At 37.4% G+C, this 23551-nt stretch overlaps 1 protein-coding gene and 1 long non-coding RNA gene across 2 annotated transcripts in view; one reads left to right on the forward strand and one right to left on the reverse strand.

Moving 5' to 3' along the window:
• The window catches only part of LOC138403267 (uncharacterized), a 163080-nt gene that overhangs the window by 123752 nt on the left and 15777 nt on the right, over positions 1 to 23551 (forward strand). The gene's annotated exons all lie outside the window — the stretch shown is intronic.
• On the reverse strand, positions 1948 to 16020 carry LOC117988178 (E3 ubiquitin-protein ligase sina-like). Its single transcript, XM_034975298.2, has 7 exons — positions 15772 to 16020; positions 11128 to 11294; positions 6954 to 7122; positions 6098 to 6298; positions 4549 to 4654; positions 3296 to 3420; positions 1948 to 2053 (listed from the first exon to the last, which is right to left on the reverse strand). The coding sequence occupies exons 1-7, from the start codon at positions 15803 to 15805 to the stop codon at positions 1965 to 1967; spliced, it is 891 nt and encodes a 296-aa protein (XP_034831189.1). The 5' UTR covers positions 15806 to 16020; the 3' UTR covers positions 1948 to 1964.

Consider the following 23551-nt stretch of genomic DNA (forward strand, 5'->3'; position numbering starts at 1 on the left):
CCTTGTACTTTATTACATTTATTCGCCTACGAAAGCGATTGGTTTTGGTCATGATTTTGCATTTTTGACTAAACCAGTAATAATAATAGGTAGTGTTTTTTTCGATCGATGTCGAAGGTCTGCCAACCCGTGCCAGCGTGGCCAGCGTGGCCAGCGTGGTAGGCTATGAGTTGAGACTCATCCATGCTTAATACTGTAAAATGCAAAAGTTTGTCTATCTGCCTGTCTGTTCACTTGCTTTTGATGGCCCATCCGTTTAATCTGGTTTAACCGGTTTTAACGAAATTTGATATGGAGATAGATTGCATCCCGACGGGACATGGCTACTTTTTCCTCCGGGGAAACCAAAAAGTTCCTACGAGATTTAAAAACTAAACTCGATGAAGCTAGATGAAGTCGTGGGCATTATCTATTTGGTACAGAGATAGCTTGCATTTGGATAATGCTTTACCGTTTACCGTAAGTACTAAATCGTACTTTTGACATGACAGTTAACATAAAGAGAAAATATGGCGAGTTTTCTCATTTAATAAGTCATTGTGGCTAATTCTGTTGTACAAACAATCTCTAAACTAAACTAAAATGGCACGTCTATAAATCTATTGCTATCACTTTCATAATGTTGCTTGCGGAATAGGATAGCACTAGATTTAGATCTGTTAATTTAGTTTAGTTTAGAGATTGTGTACAACAGAATCAGCCCCAATGTATTCTTTTTCATTATTTTATTCAGAAGTAGGTAAGCAGTCCTCATACATTTAGGTTCACATGTAGCACTTCACGTTATTAATATTAAATTAAATTTAAAATGATGTAAAGGGCCGAAAACAATAAATTAATAAACTTGTATTGTGGATAAAATTATTGCGCGATGAAAATTTGCTAGCGGAAACAAGAGCCATAAATCTCATCTTCCCATAATTTCGCGGCGTGATTTACAATATGATTCGGATGCTGAAAATCCCTTTTATAATAATATTTTTTTTTATAATTTATATATATAATATATAGAAATATATTTATATTATTTTCTTATAATTTTTGTAATATTATAATAATGTAATACCTATAATGTAATAATATAATACTTATAATAATGAACAGCGCTTAACTGCTACATATTTTAAATAAGTACTAACCTACCTACTACATAAAAGTTTCTTACAGGTGACAACGCGCCATTAAGTTTCTTACTATAAAAAAAACCGGTCAAGTGCGAGTCGGGCTCGCACACGAAGGGTTCCGTACCATCGTAAAAGATAAACCTAATACTTTTATGTAGAACTGCAAGTTAATGACGGACTGCGCCATCTGATATTTGATTTAGTAAATTAATTTTTTCGTGAACACATTTTAATTTTTTTGTGATGTAACCACAAATTCACGGTTCTCGGATTTATTCCTTTACTTTTGCTATAAGAACTACCTACCTGTCAAATTTCATTTTTATAGGTAATTTTCATGATTTCTTAGAAATAATAAGCACGTTTGCGATTGTAAAGTCTTTATTAAGGAAGTTGCACAAATTGACTCTAGATAAATCTAAAGTGCTTCAATTATCTTTTGTTTCTTATTACTAATATAAATAAAGCTTAAGTACAGTACGCGGCCAAAAGTGATGAACATCGAGGAGACAGCAGATCTGTAGAGCACTGTCTCGGTCGTTGAGACCGACAAAACGTCATATGGGTATGAGTGACAGAGACAACGCTCTACAAACCTGAAATGACATTCTAAAGGCCGATGTTCATCACTTTTAGCCGCGTACTGTAGTTATATTATTAAAATCAAAAATTGTAATATCTAAGCATATTTGAACAACTACCTATTCAAACATTCATTCCCATCTATAGAAAAATGTCTATTTAAAAATTTCGCTAATTTATTGGAAGCGACTCAAGTTCCCTTAACTTTAATTTGGTGATTTTTTTTTAATTTATAGTACAAAAATTGTATTATATTATTTAATCCTCTTTGTGATCTTCATCAGTGAGCCGAATAAAACTTTCGCTTGTAGCAGGCGTCTCCAACAATGCCAGACTTTCAACCTCTCCTGTAATAAATAAATAAATAAAAATAATAAATAAATAAAATAAATAAATGTAAATGAGTAATATATTTAGCTAGCGAAATAATCACTATACTCAAATACTTTAATTTATTTTTGGTTGACATTGCTATAAAAACTTTTTGTTGGATAGAAGCAGGCGTTACTTTGTGGAATTCCCTGTACCCGTAGTACAAGATTTTACGTCTCACCAAACGAAACCAAATTCGAGAGTCGAAATACTTCCGCGTTACAGTAAAATGGACCTAAACAGCCTTGAATTGAAGTCAAATATTCAATGCCACTGATTTTAATTTCGCAATGTTTCCGCTTGGAGCGCTGGCTGTAGAAGTGTAGACAAACTTGAGCTTTAAAACAAGTCATTTAAGATCCAGTTTACTGTAACGCGGAAGTATTTCGACTCTCGAATTTGGTTTGGTTTGGTGAGACGTAACATCTTGTACTACGGGTACTGATCTACAAGGAACTGCCAAAGCAGAAAAATCTGTATGGTAGGTACAACGTGTAGCATACGATATGCACAGCCCACCCTCCCACTACTGAAGAAGCAGGAAAATCAAGCAATATATACCACCAACACACAACATTATAGAAATCTTCACATTATTGATTGTAGAGTGTTATGTGTTGGGCCCCAGGGGGTATGTCTTGCATGCTTTTCCTGCTTATTTAGTAGTGGAAGGGTAGGTGGTGCATCTCGTATGCTGCACGTTATACCGTAAAGATTTGTCTGTGTTAGCAAATTAAGCTTGTAGTTCCTTGTATTATGATTTATGATGCAAGCCTAGAACATGCCTGTTCACTCTTTCCTTGAAAGTAAGGTAAAGTAAGTTGTACGTGGCAGGATACACGGAAGCTGGATTCCGCATCAAACCGGTTCGTATCGATATTCGGAAGCGGTTCCGCATATCAACTGATTCTCCAGCGAGGTACCGATGTGCGTTTTCATCAAAATAGACTGACAGCCGAAATCCCAGTCAAGTGCTACCTATACCACAGAATATATAATAGTACTACACCTGTACCTATAGTACGCGACAGGTCGAGATGGCAATCGGGGTAAGAGGCGGGGGGGACGTCCCGCATACCCGTACGTCACCCGCGCTGTCTCGCACCGGGATAGCGCGGGGGCTGGCTGCACCCCTATTGCTATGTTGACCTGTCGCGTACTACTTATATGTACAACTCTTACCGAATACTCTTTAGTCATCGAAAAAATACACTTACCGATTCTAACCGTAAAATTAATAGACTCGCCTTCATCGAGCATCGAGAAAATATTTTCAACAGGAATGTACACATTTTGAGTGTGCTCTAGAAAATCGGCATCCTTTTCACACTTGCACGGGCGCCTGAAACAAAATTACAGGACTGAACTCCAGAAGACGGCTGTCGACTTTACTTTTAACAGCAAAGCGTAACAAACTTTTTATGTTTCGAGAAAAACGAAAAGTTTTCAGCATGGTCATGGCATGTCTTTGTAATTATACATACCTAACTATTTAATTATTATGTACTACATAACTAGCTTATGCTCGCGACTTCTTCCGCGTGGACTACACAAATTTCAAACGCCTATTTCACCCCCTTAGGGATTGCATTTTCAAAAATCCTTTCTTAGTGGATGCCTACGTCATAATAGCTATCTGCATGCCAAATTTCAGCCCGATCCGTCCAGTAGTTTGAGCTGTGCGTTGATAGATCAGTCAGTCAGTCAGTCAGTCAGTCAGTCAGTCAGTCAGTCAGTCAGTCAGTCACCTTTTCCTTTGATATATTTTGATGTAAGTGTTGAAAATAAATAAATAATGCGATGATTCATATAAAAACAACAGGTAAAAATTTTATGAAGACTTTTTTTCAAGCCATTGATTGCAACAAGCTACAGCAGTGAAAACATCTTGAGAAGATTGCATGCCTGAAAGATCTCTAAAGTGTGAAGTCTATATAGACTGTGCATGTATCCCTCATTATGAAGGGAAAGCCGTTGTCATTAGTGCACCGGCATTGGGTTGAAATCATGATCATGATGATGTTTTAGGGTTCCGTACCTCCAAAAAAGGAACCCTTATAGGATCACTTTGTTGTCTGTCTGTCCGTCTGTCTGTCGTGTCTGTCAAGAAAACCTATAGGGTACTTCCCGTTGACCTAGAATCGTGAAATTTGGTAGGTAGGTAGGTAGGTCTTATGGCACATTAGGTTTGTATGGATACACTGGGGGTGCACTGGGGAGTGCGCTAGAGACATTCTCTCTATCTACGTATTTAAAAATATTAAAATACTTTAACGAAATGCCTGAAAAATAATCAAATAAAAACCCTATGAAGTCTTTAAGGAAATTAATCTCAAATTCCAACAAACTTTGCTAACGATAAGATAAGACGTATCATTTTACAAAAAGGAGATTCACGCCGTAAATTCTGTGTACTCATTTCTTGTGTGAAATTCGCGGTTAATTTTTGTTATTTACACTGAATCCTTACCTATAAACAATCTTTTTGCTTGGAAGGTTTGGTAGAAATATGTCTACCTCGAAGTAAAACTTATCAGCCTGTTCGTCGTTCACTAGGACAGTCCACATCATCCTTCCTGAAATACAAAATAGAGGAATAGAGAATCTCAATCAATAATTCAATATTTTCTAAAATATCCCTTCTAAACTATTATCATAAAGAGGTAAAGTTTGTAAGTACTCCGGAACTAAAGTGCCCCGTAAACGGCCAAACATATTTATCAAATATTACGTGATTTTCAAATTATTTGAACGTCTGCGGTCGTGTTTGATGCGTTTGTCAAACAAATTAAGAGTTTCGCAAATTTGTTTGTCAAACATGCTTGAAAGTGTACAGCTGCGTTTGTCAAACAAACTACGTGTTTGGCAAATTAGATTGACGGCGTGTTTGACAAACATATTTGACCGTTTACGGGGCAGTTAATGATACGATTCTGAAAATTCTTTATTACTATATTATCCCTGAGTGCAATAATATGTAAATTACTAGCTGATGCCCGCGACTTCGTCCGCGTGGAATTAGGTTTTTTCAAAATCCCGTGGAAACTCTTTGATTTTCCGGGATAAAAAGAAGCCTATGTCACTCTCCAGGCCTTTATCTATACCCATGCAAAAAATCACGTCAATCCGTTGCACCGTTGCGACGTGATTGAAGGACAAACCAACAAACCAATAAACAAACATACTTTCGCATTTATAATAAGGGTCCTGATAACATTTGGACGAAGTCGCAGGAAAAAGTATAGAATAAACTGAGCCACAAGTCTAACTTTTCAAGTTAACAACCGTAACACCGTATGGAGTACCTAGTCATATCACGCCACATTATGAAACTGTCAAGTTTATTTACTTGAGAACTTTACACACAGATAGGCACTATACTATCACTTGCGAAAACAAGATTTTTGAAAAGCTTACTTAAAATCTACAAAGTATGTAACTTACTACCTAAAAATTCCTAAAGTAAGAAGGTAAATTCATTAAAGAAAGTTCTTGTAATATAGAAAGCTTGTTCGCTTGACTTTCCATTTTATACATACCTAACCGAAAATATTTTAGAAATTAAGCTATTTAAACAAAAAACTTAAATTATCTAACCGTTCAGGATATAAGCTCAAATACATTACTAAGATATTGTTGTCATGATGTGATAAAAGCCTTTGTCTGTTTTCAAGCTACAAGCTACCTCTGTGCCAAATTTCGTTCAGATCGGTTCAGCGGTTGAATCACACTTTTAATGGCTCAACCGCCGTAAATCAGACAGACATACGTTCGCATTCATAAATACCTATCACCAAGTAAGTAAAGATTACTTTTTGAAGAATATTAGCCAATTTTAACGTAATGACTAATATCCCCCTTTCCCCTCCAAGCAAGCGTAAAGCTGTGCTAGGAGAAGGTACAACAATAGAGCAACGGGTGGGATTTGAACCGGCAACCGTTCAGTCCGCTCCTTTAACCGTTTTGCTATTGAGGCTTGATAATTAGAATAGAAGTTAAGGCAGTAGGTATGGACTAACCTCCTCTCTTGTCATAAATCTGGTAAACATTAAATATCCTCTCAAAACATTTTAACAGGAAATAATTGAGCACAGGTTCCGTCCTCTTGGCGTCCCACTTGTCTTTCACAGTGATAAAAGGCAGTTCCTTCACTTTTTGTTTGTGATCCGCGAAGCAATGGTCCATCCACTCACCGGCTCGACCCTCCCACGTACAATTACCTACAACAATTATTGTTCTTCATTAGTTGTCTCCTAAACAGAAGAAGGAAAAAAGAAAGGCCCTCCTTTCTTTTTTCTGATCTGCAATTACAATACATTATTGTTTTAAAATCCACTTACGTTTATAATCATCATCACTAGCACCGATAGACGTGCACGACATAGGTCGACTTTTGCAGGGACTGCTACACGCTACGGTCTTTGGCCGGCCGCCTGAATCCAGCGGCTCCCTGCGACTCGTTTGATGTCAACACCTTAGATTTGTAGTAGGTACAGGTTTTTAAATACCATTCATCATCTTGGTAAGAACTTATACCAAGTCAAGAACTAAGTAGATAAATTATAGTGTATGACTAGCTGATACCCGCGACTTCGTCCGCGTGGATATAGGTTTTTAAAAATCCCATGGGAACTCTTTGATTTTCCGGGATAAAAGTAGTCACTCTCCAATCTCCAGGTCTTTAACTATATCCATGCAAAATAATCACGCCGTTGCACCCCTCGCGCCTCTCCAAGTCTCCAAGTCTCTACCCACTGTCTCCACGCCTGTCCCGCAGCTGGCATGCGACATATTGATTTCAAAGCCCAATGCAAATCTAACACAATTAATAGCACCGTACTGTTCTGATACAGTTGCTATACAACATTTACCTACCATAAACCCTGGCCATAAAACAGTTGATGATCCGAAACTGGCAGCTGGGCGTGTGCTTCTCAAGCTGAGAAATGGTGGCGTGCTTTGGACAGCCGGTATTGGTGCAAGGAAATAGCACTTTGTTAGCCAACGACTCAAGGGCCATCGGTCGGATCAGCGCGAATTCTTTCTGTAACATACAAAATACTCGAGTGAATAATATAATTCACGTAATTTTATTTAACTGTCATGACGTATTTGCACGGTTCGCCGAAAGACACTTATCCATACTTCCATACTAATATTATAAATGCGAAAGTGTGTCTGTCTGTCTGTCCGTCTGTCTGTCTGTCTGTCTGTCTCTCTGTCTGTCTGTCTGCTATCTTTTCACGGCCTATCCGTTTTACCAATTTGATGAAATTTGGTACAGAGATAGCTTGCATCCCGGGGAGGACATAGGGTACTTTTGATCCCGGAAAGAGTTCCCACGGGATTTTTAAAAACCTAAATCCACTCGGATAAAGTCGCTGGCATCATCTAGTTTTTAATATTGGTGAAATCTTGAAATGTTTTGTTCAGACAAGTTTGGCCCTTGATTGCAGACTCACCTGGTGGTAAGTAACGATGCAGTTTAATCAAATCAATATCCCTAATCTTCCCATACCTACAATTAAGTACTTTTTCTCATGAAAGTTTTGAACGGCTGACATTATAATCTAAAGGAAACCATACCTCGGCGCCACTTCACTCGATCCGTCTGTAGACGTAGGTACGTGTTAGGGTAGGTTTTTAATTTTACAAAATATGTGATACTCCAGTAGGTAATAAATACCACTTTGTTAAATGCTTTGCAAACATTATTGAAATATAATTAATAAATTGTTCCGTGGTGTATTGTAGGGACGGTAAATTAAATTACTGCCTAAAATAATTGGTTTTGCTTTAAGCCCAATCAATTTAAAATACCGCAACACAATTGAATCAATTGTTTCATTATTTCGATTAATTTTGTTTACAGACCGATCGAATATCAACAAGTTTATTTATTAAGTAGGGACATTTTAATTTCTACCCGATCCCAATCTTAATTCAAATTTTCATTACATAGGTAAAGTACACGACAGGTTGAGATGGCAATTGGGGTATGAGGCGGAGGGACACCCCGCACACCCGCACGTCACCCGCGCTATCGCGCACCGGGTCAGCGCGGTGGCTGTGTGGGTGTGGGGGTGTAACGATACTCAACTGGCATACTAAAATATTATAAAATTTTAATATGCAAAATAGTACAAATTTTTTTGCTTTAAATTTATCTAAATTAGGTCAGTACATATCAGTAGTAAAGTATTTCACATAAGAATATAAAAGTTTCACTTCTAAGAGTTTCAATTTTAACTCATAACGCATAACGTAGGCAAACATTGGGAATCGAGGATATACGCCGCACGGGTTATCGGGAGCGAAGACAGACAGCGATGCGCGGGGCCGCGTCGAGGCGTTGTGTGCGCGCCGCGCTGGTTAAGCGTAATAGCGCTCGGAGCGTTCATTGCTGAACTAGCGTTGCGTGCGGCATCGCGCGCGTCGGTCGAGACGGTGAGTGTGCGCGCTCGTCGTTGCGTAGTGGCGCTCATAGCGTGCTCTACTCAAACGGCGATGTGGAGATACACAATATAATTTACTTATTGTAACTTATGTGCTGGGGCGACACATGAGGTTTATAATAAAGAATACTAATTTGAGAATGGGACCACTTTGAGTACAAGGATACATTTCTTATATTATAGGGCGATACTTTCTAAAGTCTGAGAGCGATTTATGGTTGAACTGACAATTTGGCTGCTTAGGCGGAGAAAACCGCGCGTCCTTCGGGATGTGTTTGGTGAATCTTTGCTTGAGATGGCTTTCAGTGTTATTAGTGAACTATCTGACATTCTTCTGAAGACTTCTATCATTCCGTGGTGATTGCAAACACTTACAAGGTACATAAATGCTGAAGATGGGATTAGGCCTGTGGATATAGTCTCCCTCGCTTCGGCGTTTGTATCGCAGTGCGCCTGGCTCTGTTTGGCATCTGACTATCAGTTAGATGTTAGATAGGGATTAGGCCTGTAGATGCCATGGTGAGCCTTGTTCATTCTTGACAATAGTTTGCTATGTTTGAATTTGTGATTACATCGGCGTGCGTTCACACATAGTGCGAACGTATGTTAATGGGGTTGCATTCAAGTATAGTGGATGTTAAATTGAGTTGTAGGCCCATGTACTAAATCTGCAGTGAGCCTGGCTCGTCTTTAGGATTTAATTACATTGGAAACTAGAATAGGATTGGCTAGCGATGGCAGATCATACGGCTATTTCTGGTTTTGTCTTGTTCTGGTATCCTGTGTTTACTTTTGAATTATTTGCTGGTATGCGTTGGAGCGCGTTGGAAGACGCTTATGCGAAGGAGACCCAGTGCCTTTGATGCTTTGTGATTCTTATATGAAGGAGAACCTAGTATCTCGGGCTTTGTGAATCCTTTGCTGAGTTGATTCTAGCATGCTTTAATATCTAATAGCTACCAATCACAGTGGGCAGGTAATGCTGCTGTACTGTTTGTACTCTGACATTCGTTGGAATGCTTAACCACCTTGTGGTGTTTACTGAATACACGCACAATATAAATGCAACATTATTATACCAATACATAAATATTGAAGGTTGGGTTAAGGCCTGTGGATATTCCCGCAGTGAGTCTGACTCTCCTTGAAACCTATTAACAGGTCTGTAGTGGGAGAGCACCACTCTAAAAATGCTGTTTCAGCTATGGCTGCATCGTGGGATCATAAGAGGCACGCACCTCTTTCTAAAGTATGCTTGCATACGTTGCGCCGTTTATCAAATGATGACGTTGTGGGGGGGGGGGCTACTGTTCGTTGGTATTTTATGTACTTAGTGTCATAGGATACTAAGGGAAGGCAGAAGCTCACCGTACATGGCGCGGAGGGGCTATGTACCATCATTTACTTTTTAATTCCCCAAGTAAATGATGCCATCCTTCCAAGCTTCTATCCCAAAGGGGTTAGTAGTTTGGAGAAGTCTTCAAATTCGCGAACTCCGTAAAGTCGTTGGCTTGATAAACGCGGTTCAATACGTGAACGCACATTTTGAATTGCACCAGAACGGCATTTGTCTTGTCAGACATACTCGAATGCCTACTTCCAATACGCGGACTCCGTAAAGTCGTTTAGGCCTGATGAACTCATTATTTCCGATACTCTAAAAGTTCTTGGTTTATTATGGACACAACATTTCAAGGGGTCTTACTGCTATACGATACACGTGCCACTTTAAGGGAATTAATTTAAACCGTAACCTTTGGAAAGATTCGAAGGAAAAATAGGGTAGAGTTTTTTAGGACCTCGTCAGGTTAGTTACAGGGGCCGTCACCTCTCCGATTGCCATTTCGACCTGTCGCGAACTTTACGCAGTAATCACTAGGTATTTTATTTTACCATAAAAAATAACACATACCTACCTACCTAGTTATTTAACTCATGACAATAGACGTTTAGACAATTTTTGTTTGGGAAAGCTATTGGGAAATTATAGCTTATGTTCATTTTCATTTTTCATTTTTTCATTTGGAATAATGTACCTTTCAAATGGTGAAACAATTTTTCAAATAGGTGCGGTGGTTCCTGCAACCTCTCCTCTTTATACCTAATACTACTACTAATACTACTTCTACTATTACTAGTTTATGCTCACGACTTCGGCCGCGTAGACTACACAAATTTGAAACTCCTATTTTACCCCCTTAGAGGTTGAATTTTCAAAAAATATTTCTAAGCGGATGCCTAGGTACGTCATAATAGCTACCATGCCACAGCCCGATCCGTCCAGTAGTTTGAGCTGCGCGTTGACAGATCAGTCATTCAGGTCAGTCAGCTTTTCCTTTTATATATTTAGACATGATTTAGACTATGCTTAGGTATTCTATATAATTCTTAAATAGGTATGTTTTTTTTTTTTAAAAGGATATTAGCCAAATTGCTGACTAATATTCCCCTTTCCTCTCCAATTAAGCGTAAAGCTTGTGCTAGGAGTAGGTACGACAATAGTGCAACGGGCGGGATTTGAACCGGCGACCTTTCGGTTTTCAGTCCGCTCCTATAACCGTTGAGCTATCGAGGCTATAACGTTCTTCACTTACTTGGCATATATGACACTGGAAGCTCTTCTCGTAACACGACCCACACATACTATGGCCATCCACGCACAGATAAATTGGTGGTTTCATATATTTATTGCATTTTGTACATGTCAGCTCCTTGATGAGGCTTTCGTAGTGGTCAGTCTCAAGAAGTGTGCTTAGAACCACTGAAACAAATAGATGCAACAGAATCAGATGTGACCCAATGCTTCGCTAATCTAAGCGCAAAACAAGTACCTAGTCCAATCTTAACACAAGGTGTATCTGCACGAGCTTGACATGACCTTAGTAAAGTATCATGAAAATTATAATTACCCTGAATTATCAGCACATAGGCTACTTTTTATCGCGGAAAATTATCAACCGCACCGCGCGCCACCGTAAGGAATTTCACTCTCACCACCTGGGTGTCTGGTGCACTTCGACCGTCCGCTGTGCCAGATCCTTCTTTCCACGCACATGCAAACTGTGGAACCAACTCCCATCGGCGGTGTTCCCATTAGATTACAACATGGGGTTATTCAAGGGGCGGACCAACATATTCCTAAAAGGCCGGCAACGCATCGGATGTTCCTCTGGTGCTGCACATGTTCATGGGCGGCGGTAATCACTTAACACCAGGTGACCTGCCTGCTCGTTTGCTCGCTATCTCTATTAAAAAAATATATGAAGCGTTCGTGATATCCTTAGGTAGGTAATTCACGAAATCAATAAGTAAATAATATCGCCATTTCTATGTGACGCATACCTACTATCTACACTTGTTTTTTTTGGGCGTGTCTAAGGAAGGAAAGATGTCTTAGGCTTAGATCTACCTATAGTATACAAAGAGTTAAAACGAAACAGAGCTATATACTAAATCTGTTTCATTTTAACTCTTAGTAAAATTTGAGCACAGTCAAAGTACGTACAGAACGCGGCAGAAAAATGTACATCGACCTTTAGAAAGAGACATCAGATTTGTAGAGCATTGTCTCTGTCGTTAAGACCGACAAAACGTCACATAGGTATAAGTGACAGAGACAACGGTCTACAAAGCCGAAATGTCATTCTCTAAAGGCCGATGTACATTAAGGCTCCCCCACACAGCCGCGTTATTATCGGTCGATAATATCGCATGCGTTATTGCGATAATGCGCCCTACTTCCATTGCGGCGTTATTATCGCAGCAGTGTGTAACTACATGACCATCCTAATACAAAATGTACTGAAAACAGATATCGCAATAACGCATGCGATATTATCGACCGATAATAACGCGGCTGTGTGGGGGAGCCTTTACTTTCTGTCGCGTACTGTACGCTCTATAGATCATCAGCCTAAGGCCGGTGCAATGTAGGTTAAAATGTACTTAGCAATGACACCATTATACCCACCTTTCTTACAAGGTGCATGCATATAACATATTATGTAACCGTATTACCTATTCATAATAATATTAATATGATAAGCATTTCATCCAGTTACAGAATTTACATAAAGTAGATAGGTACCTACATTTTATATTGGCGTCTGAAATAAAATTGGTAGGTACCGAGAAAATTATTATGAATTTCGTGAATTCGTAAAATTTTCATACTAAATTGTTTCAGGGCGAAAATTTAATATTAGCATATTAAATTTTAGCAAATTCGCACTTGAATATAAAATTTATGAAACAATATTATACAATTTAGCAAAACTTTGATTGTAATAAACTTTAAGTGATAGTGTGAAAAAAGAATACCCGGCAAAGTTTTTTGTTGGCGGGTTTGGAACCGTCGCAGCTAGTTTTAAGTTTACGTAACTAATAAATAATAATTATCACATAATATTAATTATTATGTTACAAATTCAACAATTGACTCAAAGGGTAACTTAACCTACTCTTGAAATTTTTCAGTAGTCACTGGCCCACTACTGAGCCCAGTCTCCTCTCATAATAAGACGGGTTAAAGTCATAGTCCACCATTCTTGCCAAGAGCGGGTTGGTAGGCTTCACACACATTTGCGAATATTAAGGAGATCAGGTGTGCAATTTTCCTCACGTGTTTTTGTTCACCGTTAAATCTAGTGATTTTTAGTTAAAATACACATTACTGAGTAATGTTAGAGAATAGAGGTGCGTGCCCGAAATCGAACCCTATTTCAAGGGGGTAAAATAGAGATTTGAAATTTGTGTATGTACCCGCGCGGACGAAGTCGCGAGCGTAAGTTAATATTAAATAAAATGTACCGTAAATATTTCAATTCTACACATCATTGAGTGAGTTGCAAGAAACATAAAGTAGACGCTGTACAAAATCTACGGGAACCAATGTTTCATTGTATGATGAATGGCATTTTTCCTAGAGCAGACATTTTCATTTTAGAATTGAAAATTTTGTATCCCTGGACTTAAAAACTAAGCAAAATCATTCTGATTTGCATCATAATTCAGAATGATTTTTGCTTAGTGTTTTTGTATTTTTAGGGTTCCGTACATGAAATGAAAAAAGGAACTCACTTTGTTGTCTGTTTGTCTGTCTGTCGTGTCTGTCAAGAAGCCTAGAGAGTACTTCCAGTTGACCTAGAATCATGTAATTTGGCAAGTAGGTAGGTCTTATAGCACAAGTAAGGGGAAAAATCTGAAAACCATGAATTTGTGGTTACATCATGAAAAAAAATTAAAATGTGAACATGAACTAATAGTAAGTAAGTATTTTCCGATTTTTATTTATTTCTATACATAATAGTTTTTGATTTATCGTGCAAAATGTTGATATAATGCGACTTTAGTACGGAACCCTCGGTGCGCGAGTCTGATTCGCACTTGGCCGTTTTTTTTCTTTATGCCTCAACTACTCAACTGATTTCAAACAAAGGCATGTAGATGGTCTTTTTACAATCACCAGGGAAGCATGACTTGCTTTCCCGCGCCTTATCCGGCCATTGTGTCGGTTAAAAGTTTTACATTTTCATACAATAATATTATAATCTCAGCAAAAAGTTGCTATCCAGGCTGTGATGTAAGCAAAGGAAGAAAGTTATGTTTTGAGTACGTACTTACATTCTAAAATATTTATTTAATTTTTAGACATCAGGTTTAACCTACGGTTGTCTAGAGATCTTGAAGCCTATATATACCCTTAGATTAAGAAACATAATATTATGATACCCGACGGCGACGTCAAGATTTGTAGTCGATTTTATATTTATCTATTCCGTAAACCATCTAAATTATAATAAATCATTTCCCACACATTATGACGTAGATTTATGACGCTTAAGAACGTCTTATGACGTCACATTTCCAATGCACAATGATATCAAACTAAAATATCAAGTAAGGGTAAGCCCCCACTGCTAATTATTATCACCGCGTAATTTTATCCACAGATTCTGTGACATATGGAAACTGTACGGACTATGGAGCCGCACGCACTTATAATATACTAGCTGATTCCTGCGACTTCGTCCGCGTGGATTAACGTTTTTTAAAATCCCGCGGGAACTCTTTGATTTTTCGGGATTGTTGTCGTTGCTTGGTACCTACAATATGAACACTTCCTGAATCTTGATAACTCAGGCGGGCAGTAACCCTGCAGCATCAGGATTAAGAAGCTGAATCCAGAATTTTTTATGTGACCACGACGTAAACTTTTTTTGTTGATTTAAAAAAAAATATTAGCAAATCGGTCCAGAAACCTCGAAAAAATCGATGTAGAAAAAAGAACCACCTCCTTTTTGACAGTCGGTTAAAAACCGATGACCTTGAAATATTTACGGAACAATCTTTAAAATATCCCCTTTCTAACAAAAAAAGAATGAATGAAATCGGACTACGCGTTAATGAATTACAACTCAGTATACATTTTAACTTTCATCCCCTCTCCTACGGGAACCATGCTGAATTTCGGGATAAAAAGTATCCTATATTCTTCCTCATAGTATGACCTCAAATCGTACCAAGTTTCATTGGAATCCATTCAGTAGTTTCAGCGTGATGCGCGGCCGTGATACAGACAGACAGACAGACAGACAGACAGATAGACAGACAGACAGACAAAAATGAAAAAAATTACAGTTTTGGGTTCAGTATCGATTATAGAGTGCCCTCGAAAAAAAATTTTCAAAATATCTTCAATGTACAGAATTTGACCTGTTACAGTTTTATTATAAGTATTGATGATGATTAAAAAATACGCTTGGATGGCTTCATACAATTACCATTTTACAGAATTCTGTGGGAAACATCGCGCGGTGATATTTCGTAGTGCGGGCATACCCTAAATGAAATGATGCAGTAAGCTAAATATGAATTTAGAAAGTTTTTTTGGATAAATATTAAAAAGTACAAAATATTCATATTAAGTACAGAAAATACGAATCTAACAACTGTGATGCTTAAAAACTAAGTTCATAAGCGTCTGGTCTACAGTAATTCTAATCATACTGTCAATTTTATAAGTAGGTAGGTACATAAATTCATAGTTAATAGATAATATTCCTAATACTTACTAATATAATTTAACATTTCTAATTATTTCCGTTGGCATCTGAATACCTACGTAACATGAAATCATTAGTTTAAAATACCACTAAAACCACTTAAATACAAAATAGTGTAACCACAGCTGATAATATTTTAAATTCTGTGAGCGTAACTAATGGTAGTGTACTAACATTTTCTTCCCGCGATGGATGACGCCGAGGACATTTTTCAAACACTACTCACTTACACCACATAAAACACAGTTTTGCACAACACATTTAGATCGACAGGAGCTTGTGTTAGTCGATTATGGTGTAATCGCTCAACCATTTTTAGTGATAACGGACAGTTGTATCTTGAAACGTGATTGTATTATTGTGTTCGTCTAGTTGCGAGTAGTTCGTTGCTGGCGGCGGCTGGGGCCAGTCTATATTTGCGACAAGGTCAATACTAAGGGCCGCGCGGCTGACCGATGTGCTAGATTGGGCTAACACAGTTTTAGCTATTTTAAATTCATACTATAAGCGTCACTCAGAAAAGCAGGTATTTTTGAAACATATTCGGAAACGAATATTTTGAATGTCCTCCCAAAATATACGCGAAGAACGTGTAAAATTCGTAGAGAATTCAACGCGTAGAGCTTATCCGAGAGTTTTAATCGAAACAAAACTAACGGCAAAATCTTCTGTATATATAAAAGTAAAAGCTGACTGACTGACTGACTGATCTATCAACGAACTGCTCAAATTAGTGGGCGGATCGGGCAATCTGAAATTTGGCACGCAGATAGATTATTATGACGTAGACATCCGCTAAGAAAGGATTTTTGAAAATTCAACCCCAAGGGACTAAAATAGGGGTTTGAAATTTGTGTAGTTCACGCGGATGAAGTCGCGGGAATAAGCTTGTAACATATAATTTAATTAGAGCGTAATTGCTATCACAACATCTAATTATCCTGTTCACGATCTAATCATGCGAAAATATGCAATAATCGTTCCAAATATGTGACGGAGATTTGAAAGAGACTGAAATGAAAAACTTCAAAACAACCGCATTTGTGAAAATTCACTCCAGATACCCTCCCAGCAACAGATTGTATAACATCGAATGAATTAAGTATCAGTCAAACTACCTTTTTTATATAAATTATTAATTTTAAATCAGTCGGTCGATTTCGTAAAACCTGCATCAACCATTATTACAATCTCAATTGCCTATTGTTGTGATTGGCCGAATTTGTGCGATTCTTGTTGCAACAATGCATTGTAGCCAATAGCGAGCGTCAACCAATCGGAGGTGATTGCGATTATGACATTGTAGCTGTTATTCTACCGCAATCGAGCAGCGATTCTGACAATTCCAATTAGTTTTTAATAATAACCTTACAATACTAATACTATAAATTACGAAAGTGTCTCTGTGTACCTGTCTGTCTGTTACTTTTTATCGGCCAATCCATTAACCCGATTTTGGCACAATTCGATACGAACACAGCTTGTAACTTGAAGACGGATAATGACTATTTGTAATCTCGGAAAATCAAATAGTCCTCACGGAATTTTCAAAAACCTAAATCATACAAAAAAGAAAATTTTAATATGCTGTCAGTAAAAAATAGGTAGGTACAAACTGCAAATTTTCTACCTAGCTATAGAAATTGCAGTGCTTTCAGAATTGAGTTTCGTGTCCGAAAGCTTCCTTAGTACTTCATTCCTATAATATTATTATGACGACTTTCCTATAAGTACTAAGTTCCAAGATTCAAAGTAATATTCCTTGAAGCCTTGAACTTTAAATGAAAAACTAAGGTCTTAAAATATTTGATTTAGAGAATAAACAACATTTTTTCTTACTATATGTACCACACTTTATTCTTTGTTTGTATAAAGGGGCGATAAAATAGTTCTTTGCACGAAATTCATAGCAATCTGAATGTTTTTAAACTTCAAAGTATTATAAAATCGATTAAAAACCCGCAGCGTCTTTACGTCACAAGATATTCATATCACAATCTATTAAATAATCAGCTGATTACGATAACCACTTTGAGTATCTGATACTACTAAAGAGCTAATCACTATAATATCGAAAACCTTGAAAACAGATAGGAAATACTTTGCGAGTTGGACTTGGGTTGCATACCATCTTATCAGAAATGACAATTTTTAATTTTCTTAAATTTACAAGACGATCATTTTGGAATTCTTATCATTACAAATTCTGTGAAAATTTCAACTCTCTACCTATTACGGTACCTAGGTAGAGAGATAGCCCGCTGACGGACGGACGGACAGCGGAGGCTTAGCCAAATAGATAGGGTCCCGTTGGCTCCTTCAGGTACGAAACACTAAACCCTTTTTTGTAAATTTCAAAATTCTAATCATTCTATTCAAAATTGGTACTCTTTTTGATAGTCAGTTGATAGATGATACAGTGGTGATAATTAATTGCGTAAGCTTAAAACTAAAGCTTCGAGGGTTCTAAACGCGCCCAGGTCCGAGAAGCCAATAGCAAACTCAGCCGTGTATTCTTTTTATTATCACTAATTTACAAAATCACTTAAACGCGGGTTAAACTTATTAGAACTATCTAAGTAAAAATATATATTTAGACTAAATCGAAGACCTTGGTACGAAATAGTACCGTCATTGTGACTGGCCGCGTCCCATGCCACATCCTAGGGCGAACAAGATAATAAGTAATTGCCGAGCAAAGTGTAATTTTGAATATTACGAGGACATTTAAAACTTCATGATGTTGTAAATCTTTGATACTTTCCCTCCTTCACTTCACTAAACTTTGATTCTAAAATTACAAAGTTAGAAATGGAAGAAGCTTATTCTGTCGGCCACTTGGAAACAAATTTTTGTAATAAATATTTACATAAAGTTAAGTATACTGTTTCAACAGTTTTGTAAGTTATTTGTCATAACCAAAGATTATATAATGCAATTGTAAACTGAAAATACAATAAACAAAAATACCAAACTTATTGTAGAACATAAAAATTACAGATCGAAAATATCATCTATTTAATTATTAAATAATGTTTTATTTGTTATTTATCATAATTTAACATCTATTATCGGAAACTAAATGATAAAAGGATTATATCCGCTGCCCTTACACATGAGTAGGTATAGCGACACATATAGGTACCTACCAACAGAAAAAGTATTTATCTATGTATAGTCCGCGACAGGTTGAGATGGCAATCGTGGTATGAGGTAGGGGTACGCCCAGCACACCCACACGTCAGACGCGCGCGTTAGCGCGGGGGCTGCGCAAGTGTGCGGTGTTCCTGTCCCGATTGCCGTCTCGACCTGTCGTGTACTATTTACGTCAGTAAAGGTACTTCAGCTTTAATATTAAGTAGGTATGCTTCAGACATGCAGCAGATTAAGATTTTATGTTTTTAATTTAATTGAGTATGAGATTATTATTCTAAATAGGTCCTTATTGATTCTATAATAATGCAAAGGTTCTATCGTGCGTGCGTAAGGACGCAACGTCGAGGGGCTTGCTTTTGCTTTGTATGGAACTGTCTAAATTATTTTCAAGAAATCTAGTCAGTCCCCAGTTTGGTTTTTTTTTAAAACCTTATTTAAATAACGTGGTCGCTCTGTAAAGGTTACGCAATTTATATTAGGTTTCGTTCCGCCTTAATCTTATTGCACTTATATAAAGATCTATTAGATATTTTGGCCAAAAATGATAAAATATTCTTTACATAATTATTCGCTTTTATCACCCACCCTCAAGTTTCAACGATGTAGCAAGCGGCAATGCCTACGGGGCGCGCGGCGCGTGAAAACTGTATAGGCGAGTATGGAGTCGCCCACGAAATAGAGATGCGCGAAATGCGACGGTACCGTGAGATACCAACTTTATTTCTGCCCTATACCGGCCGACTGGAAACACAGAAGAGCAGTAGCAGCAGGAGGTATTTTGTAGGTAGTCAAGAAGACGCCCCGAGAAAATGCAAAGAGCAAGTACTGAACGGGCGCGCTCTCGCGATTCGGCCTATATATCTGAGAAGGTTGGTGGGGCCATGGGAGTTGGAGGGTTGCTCCATACCACATCGGACAAAAAGTTCGCTTTACTCACATTATATGGAGCTGCATATACTAGCACGACAAGATAAACCGTCCCACCTCTGCAACAGTGACGATTTGCGTTACTTTGAGGAAGTCCATGCCACACAAGGAACCACAAGCTTAGGAGTGGGAGGGCGGGCTTTACATATCGTATGCTGCATGTTGTACTATATATTTGTCTGTTTCAGTTGATTATTCCCGCGACTTCGTCCGCGTGGACTACATAAATTTCAAACCCCTATTTCACCCCTTCGGGGTTGAATTTTCAAAAATCTTCTCTTAGTGGATGCTCTACGTCATAATAGTTATCTGCATGCCAAATATCAGCCCGATCCGTCAAGTGGTTTGAGCTGTGCGTTAATAGATCAGTCAGCCAGCTTCTCGCCTTTTATATAATAGGTACATTTAGATTAAGCTTGTGGTTCCTTGAGTGACGCTTTGCGCAGACTTTATGTCCTTAGACTGTTTGAGCTCCTAACTCTCACAGCGAAAAGTCCGTGGGCATGCCCTTAAGCGTCCATACATCTCACATAAGTGGTCTGCCTTGCAAGAGAAATTATGTCATAGCAATGGCGTACGCACATTTATCATACTCAAGCGGACACTGTGCTAATGTGTGCTTAAGTGGCATACATCATGTTGTATATTTTCGTTTTTACTCTGCAGCATTCCCACGATATCACATTTTTCTATCCTTCTTTACAAGATTCGAGTATATTAACGGTGGTCGCTCCGGCGCTCGCCCCATACGAACGTAGTTTGTTTCTAATTTGAATATTAACCAATCAAACTCGATGTAGTTTTGTAGACACGTTTTGATAACTAATATTTATACTGAGGCTTGCGTAACTGTTGCGTAAACGTTAATAATTTATTAAACTTTAAAGGTGTCTGGCAGGGGGTTGCAACCCCATACTCGGATTGCATACTAGTGTCGTGCAATGTATGACGTGTTTTCTTATACTACTCCGAAGAAAACATAAAAAAAAAATTGTACTTTATTTGTACTTTATTAAGGTGTAAAAAAATCTTTTACACCTTTAGTACCTGTTATCTCCCAAAGCCACCATGATCCAAACAAACGTTCCTCCCAGTGTTGAGGACAATATGCAGAGATACTTTTAGCTTTTATAAAATAACGAAGGTCTAGAACGCGCTGGCTCTCTTTCTCTATTACTAATTTCTAAGTACCTACCTAGGTATACACTCATAGAAATGTAACATTGTTTCAGTTTTGTACATAAATGACTTTATCGCAATCCTATTGATTTAGTTGTTACTTTTGCCCTATACGGATAAAGAGTAAAAATATTAGTTGCACGAGTGCCACTTTAGTCGATAACCCTTTGCCAATCACTGCGACTGCTACTAAGCTGTATTTGACATTGGAACGTGTAAATATCACACCGATATCGATATCGACGCCACGTTTCGCGTGGCAATGTGAATAAGGGTATTAGTAGTTGTTTAGACTAAACACTAGGTACAATTTACTTTAAATCGCGTGTCAGTTAATGTACACAATAACATTTAGATAAGCCTGCCTATTTAAGTAAAATGGCATGGAAAGGTTTGTCATATTCGCTAAATAGGTCACACAAGTTGTGTTAATTTACTTAAAAAAATTATAGGTACAGCAATATAATTTTATTAAAAAGTAATTAAATTGTTTGACGAATCAAGCAACTAATAGTACATACCATAATTATAGATAATATATAGGTAGGTATAAACAAAAGATTTACTTAAATATTAAATTTAGATTTGGATTATAATTTTATTACAAACTGAAATTGCAAGTAAAAAAAGGTTTGCGTGTTTGCAGGCCTGGTAATTTTTTCCGTATTCACGCACATTTTTAGGATTCCGTACCTCAACAGGAAAAAGGAACCCTTATAGGATCACTTCGTTGTCTATCTGTCTGTCGTGTCTATTAGGAAAACCTATAGGGTACTTCTTAGGTAGGTAGGTCTTATAGCACAAGTAAAGGAAAAAATCCGAAAACCGTGAATTTGTGGTTACATCACAAGAAAAAAAATAAAATATATTCAACAAATATTGGTATTTTCAACTTTCAAAGTAAAATTACTGTACCAAGTGAGGTATCATGTGAAAGGGTTTCACTTGTACATTCTAAAACAGATTATTTATTTATATGACGACAAAATAGGACTGTAGTACGGAACCCTCGGTGCGCGAGTCTGACTCGCACTTGGCCGGTTTTTTTTCGTTGATTGTAGTTGTTTACTATAATATTATGATGTAAGTATGTACTTTGCTCAAGCTTAGACTGGATGAAAATCCCTTCTTGAAATTGTGATTGTGTTAGCACACTCTGATTAGCTAAACCAAATTTTTTTAGACTTAAGCTGTGCCTACCTAGTTGATTTATCAATCAGTCATACTAGAAGATTAAGGCGACAAAATAATAATTAAAGAATCCTCTTGTGTTGTAAAACTCAGGTGCTAAAAGTACCTAAGCAATTTATATAATTTTGTGCAATACCTACTGGTATACCCACTGTGTTTTTCCGATAACAGCGCCTGTCGAGTGCAAGAAGATAAATATTTTCTATTGGAAGAGAAATTGAATCAATTTTCAGTGTAAAGTGTGGATGTTTTATGATACTCTTTTAGGTTTCTAGGGATTCTATTCTAGTGCATTTAATAAGATTACTTCAACTCTAATAATATTTCTATACAGATGAAGTCGCGGGCATTATCTGATAAATAGGTACATAAAATAAATGTAAATAGATGCTACTTTTTAAATCCTTTTCTTCGATGGATGCAAAATGATTAAGAAGCTGGAGGAAAAGATAAAGTAAAGTAAGAGTATAGGCATCTACCTATTTCTTACATTTGCATACATTAGTTAGGTTTTTATTGAGTCGCAAACGTGCATATACATAAAAAATATTCAGCCAATTATTTTCAAACATTTCTAATTGGCTGAATTAAGAACAGAAATGAGTGAATAAATAATAATTAAACGTAATACAGAATTTCTGTCACTCGCCAAGTTTTAAATCAGAAAACCGCTGTCCTCAAGTTGGCTCGAAGTTTGGTGAAATTGCTTTGTAAGAAAACAAAGCGCCAAGTCGAAACTTTCGGCCATGTTGGAAACTTAATGTGTAGGTTTTGTAATACCGCTTTCAGCTATCGCCTACTTTTCGAAATGTGAAATGTTTATATGAGTTATTAGCAGACGCCTTTTTGACGAAATAATTAATAACTCTATTAATAAATATTACCTACTTGAAAATGTTAGAATATAACTTAAAGTTAGCCTTATCTGGTTACTGTATAAATCTTGCCCGCGTGGAATGATGCCAAGAATACTGGCTGCATTGCCATTGAGATGTTTGTGAAAAAGTTTAACCAGCTTCTGTCACATAAGATGAAGCTATTAATCAGTAGTAATTTCAGTGTAATTTCAGTAGGAAAAAAAATTGCATGCCAGTCTCGAGTGTTTTGCGTCTTTGGTATGTCGGCGTGCTGTACGAGATCACCTTTAGAAGAATCATACTCATTGTAACCGACTTCAAAAAAGGGAGGAAGTCTATGTTCGACGGTAAACTGATATGGACTTAAAAGGCATTAAAAACAAAAAATAAATCTTTTAAAAAAGAAGAACCAAATCAGTGGCATTTAAATTTCTTCTTTTTGAAAAGAAATTTTATTAAATTAGGCAAGTACTATGTAGATATAGAAAACTGAAATTAACAAAGTAGGTACGCAACATGAATGCAACAAACCGAAAAGATGGATCGACAAAAAGAAGAAGAGTAATCCACGTAAACCTTTCGCGGAAGCATTCCAGACTACAATAAAAACCTCAATACAATCCGTTCTGGGGGTTTTAAGTTAC

The sequence above is a fragment of the Maniola hyperantus genome, chromosome 14 (genome assembly GCF_902806685.2).
Source record: "Maniola hyperantus chromosome 14, iAphHyp1.2, whole genome shotgun sequence".
NCBI classification, from domain to species: domain Eukaryota; kingdom Metazoa; phylum Arthropoda; class Insecta; order Lepidoptera; family Nymphalidae; genus Maniola; species Maniola hyperantus.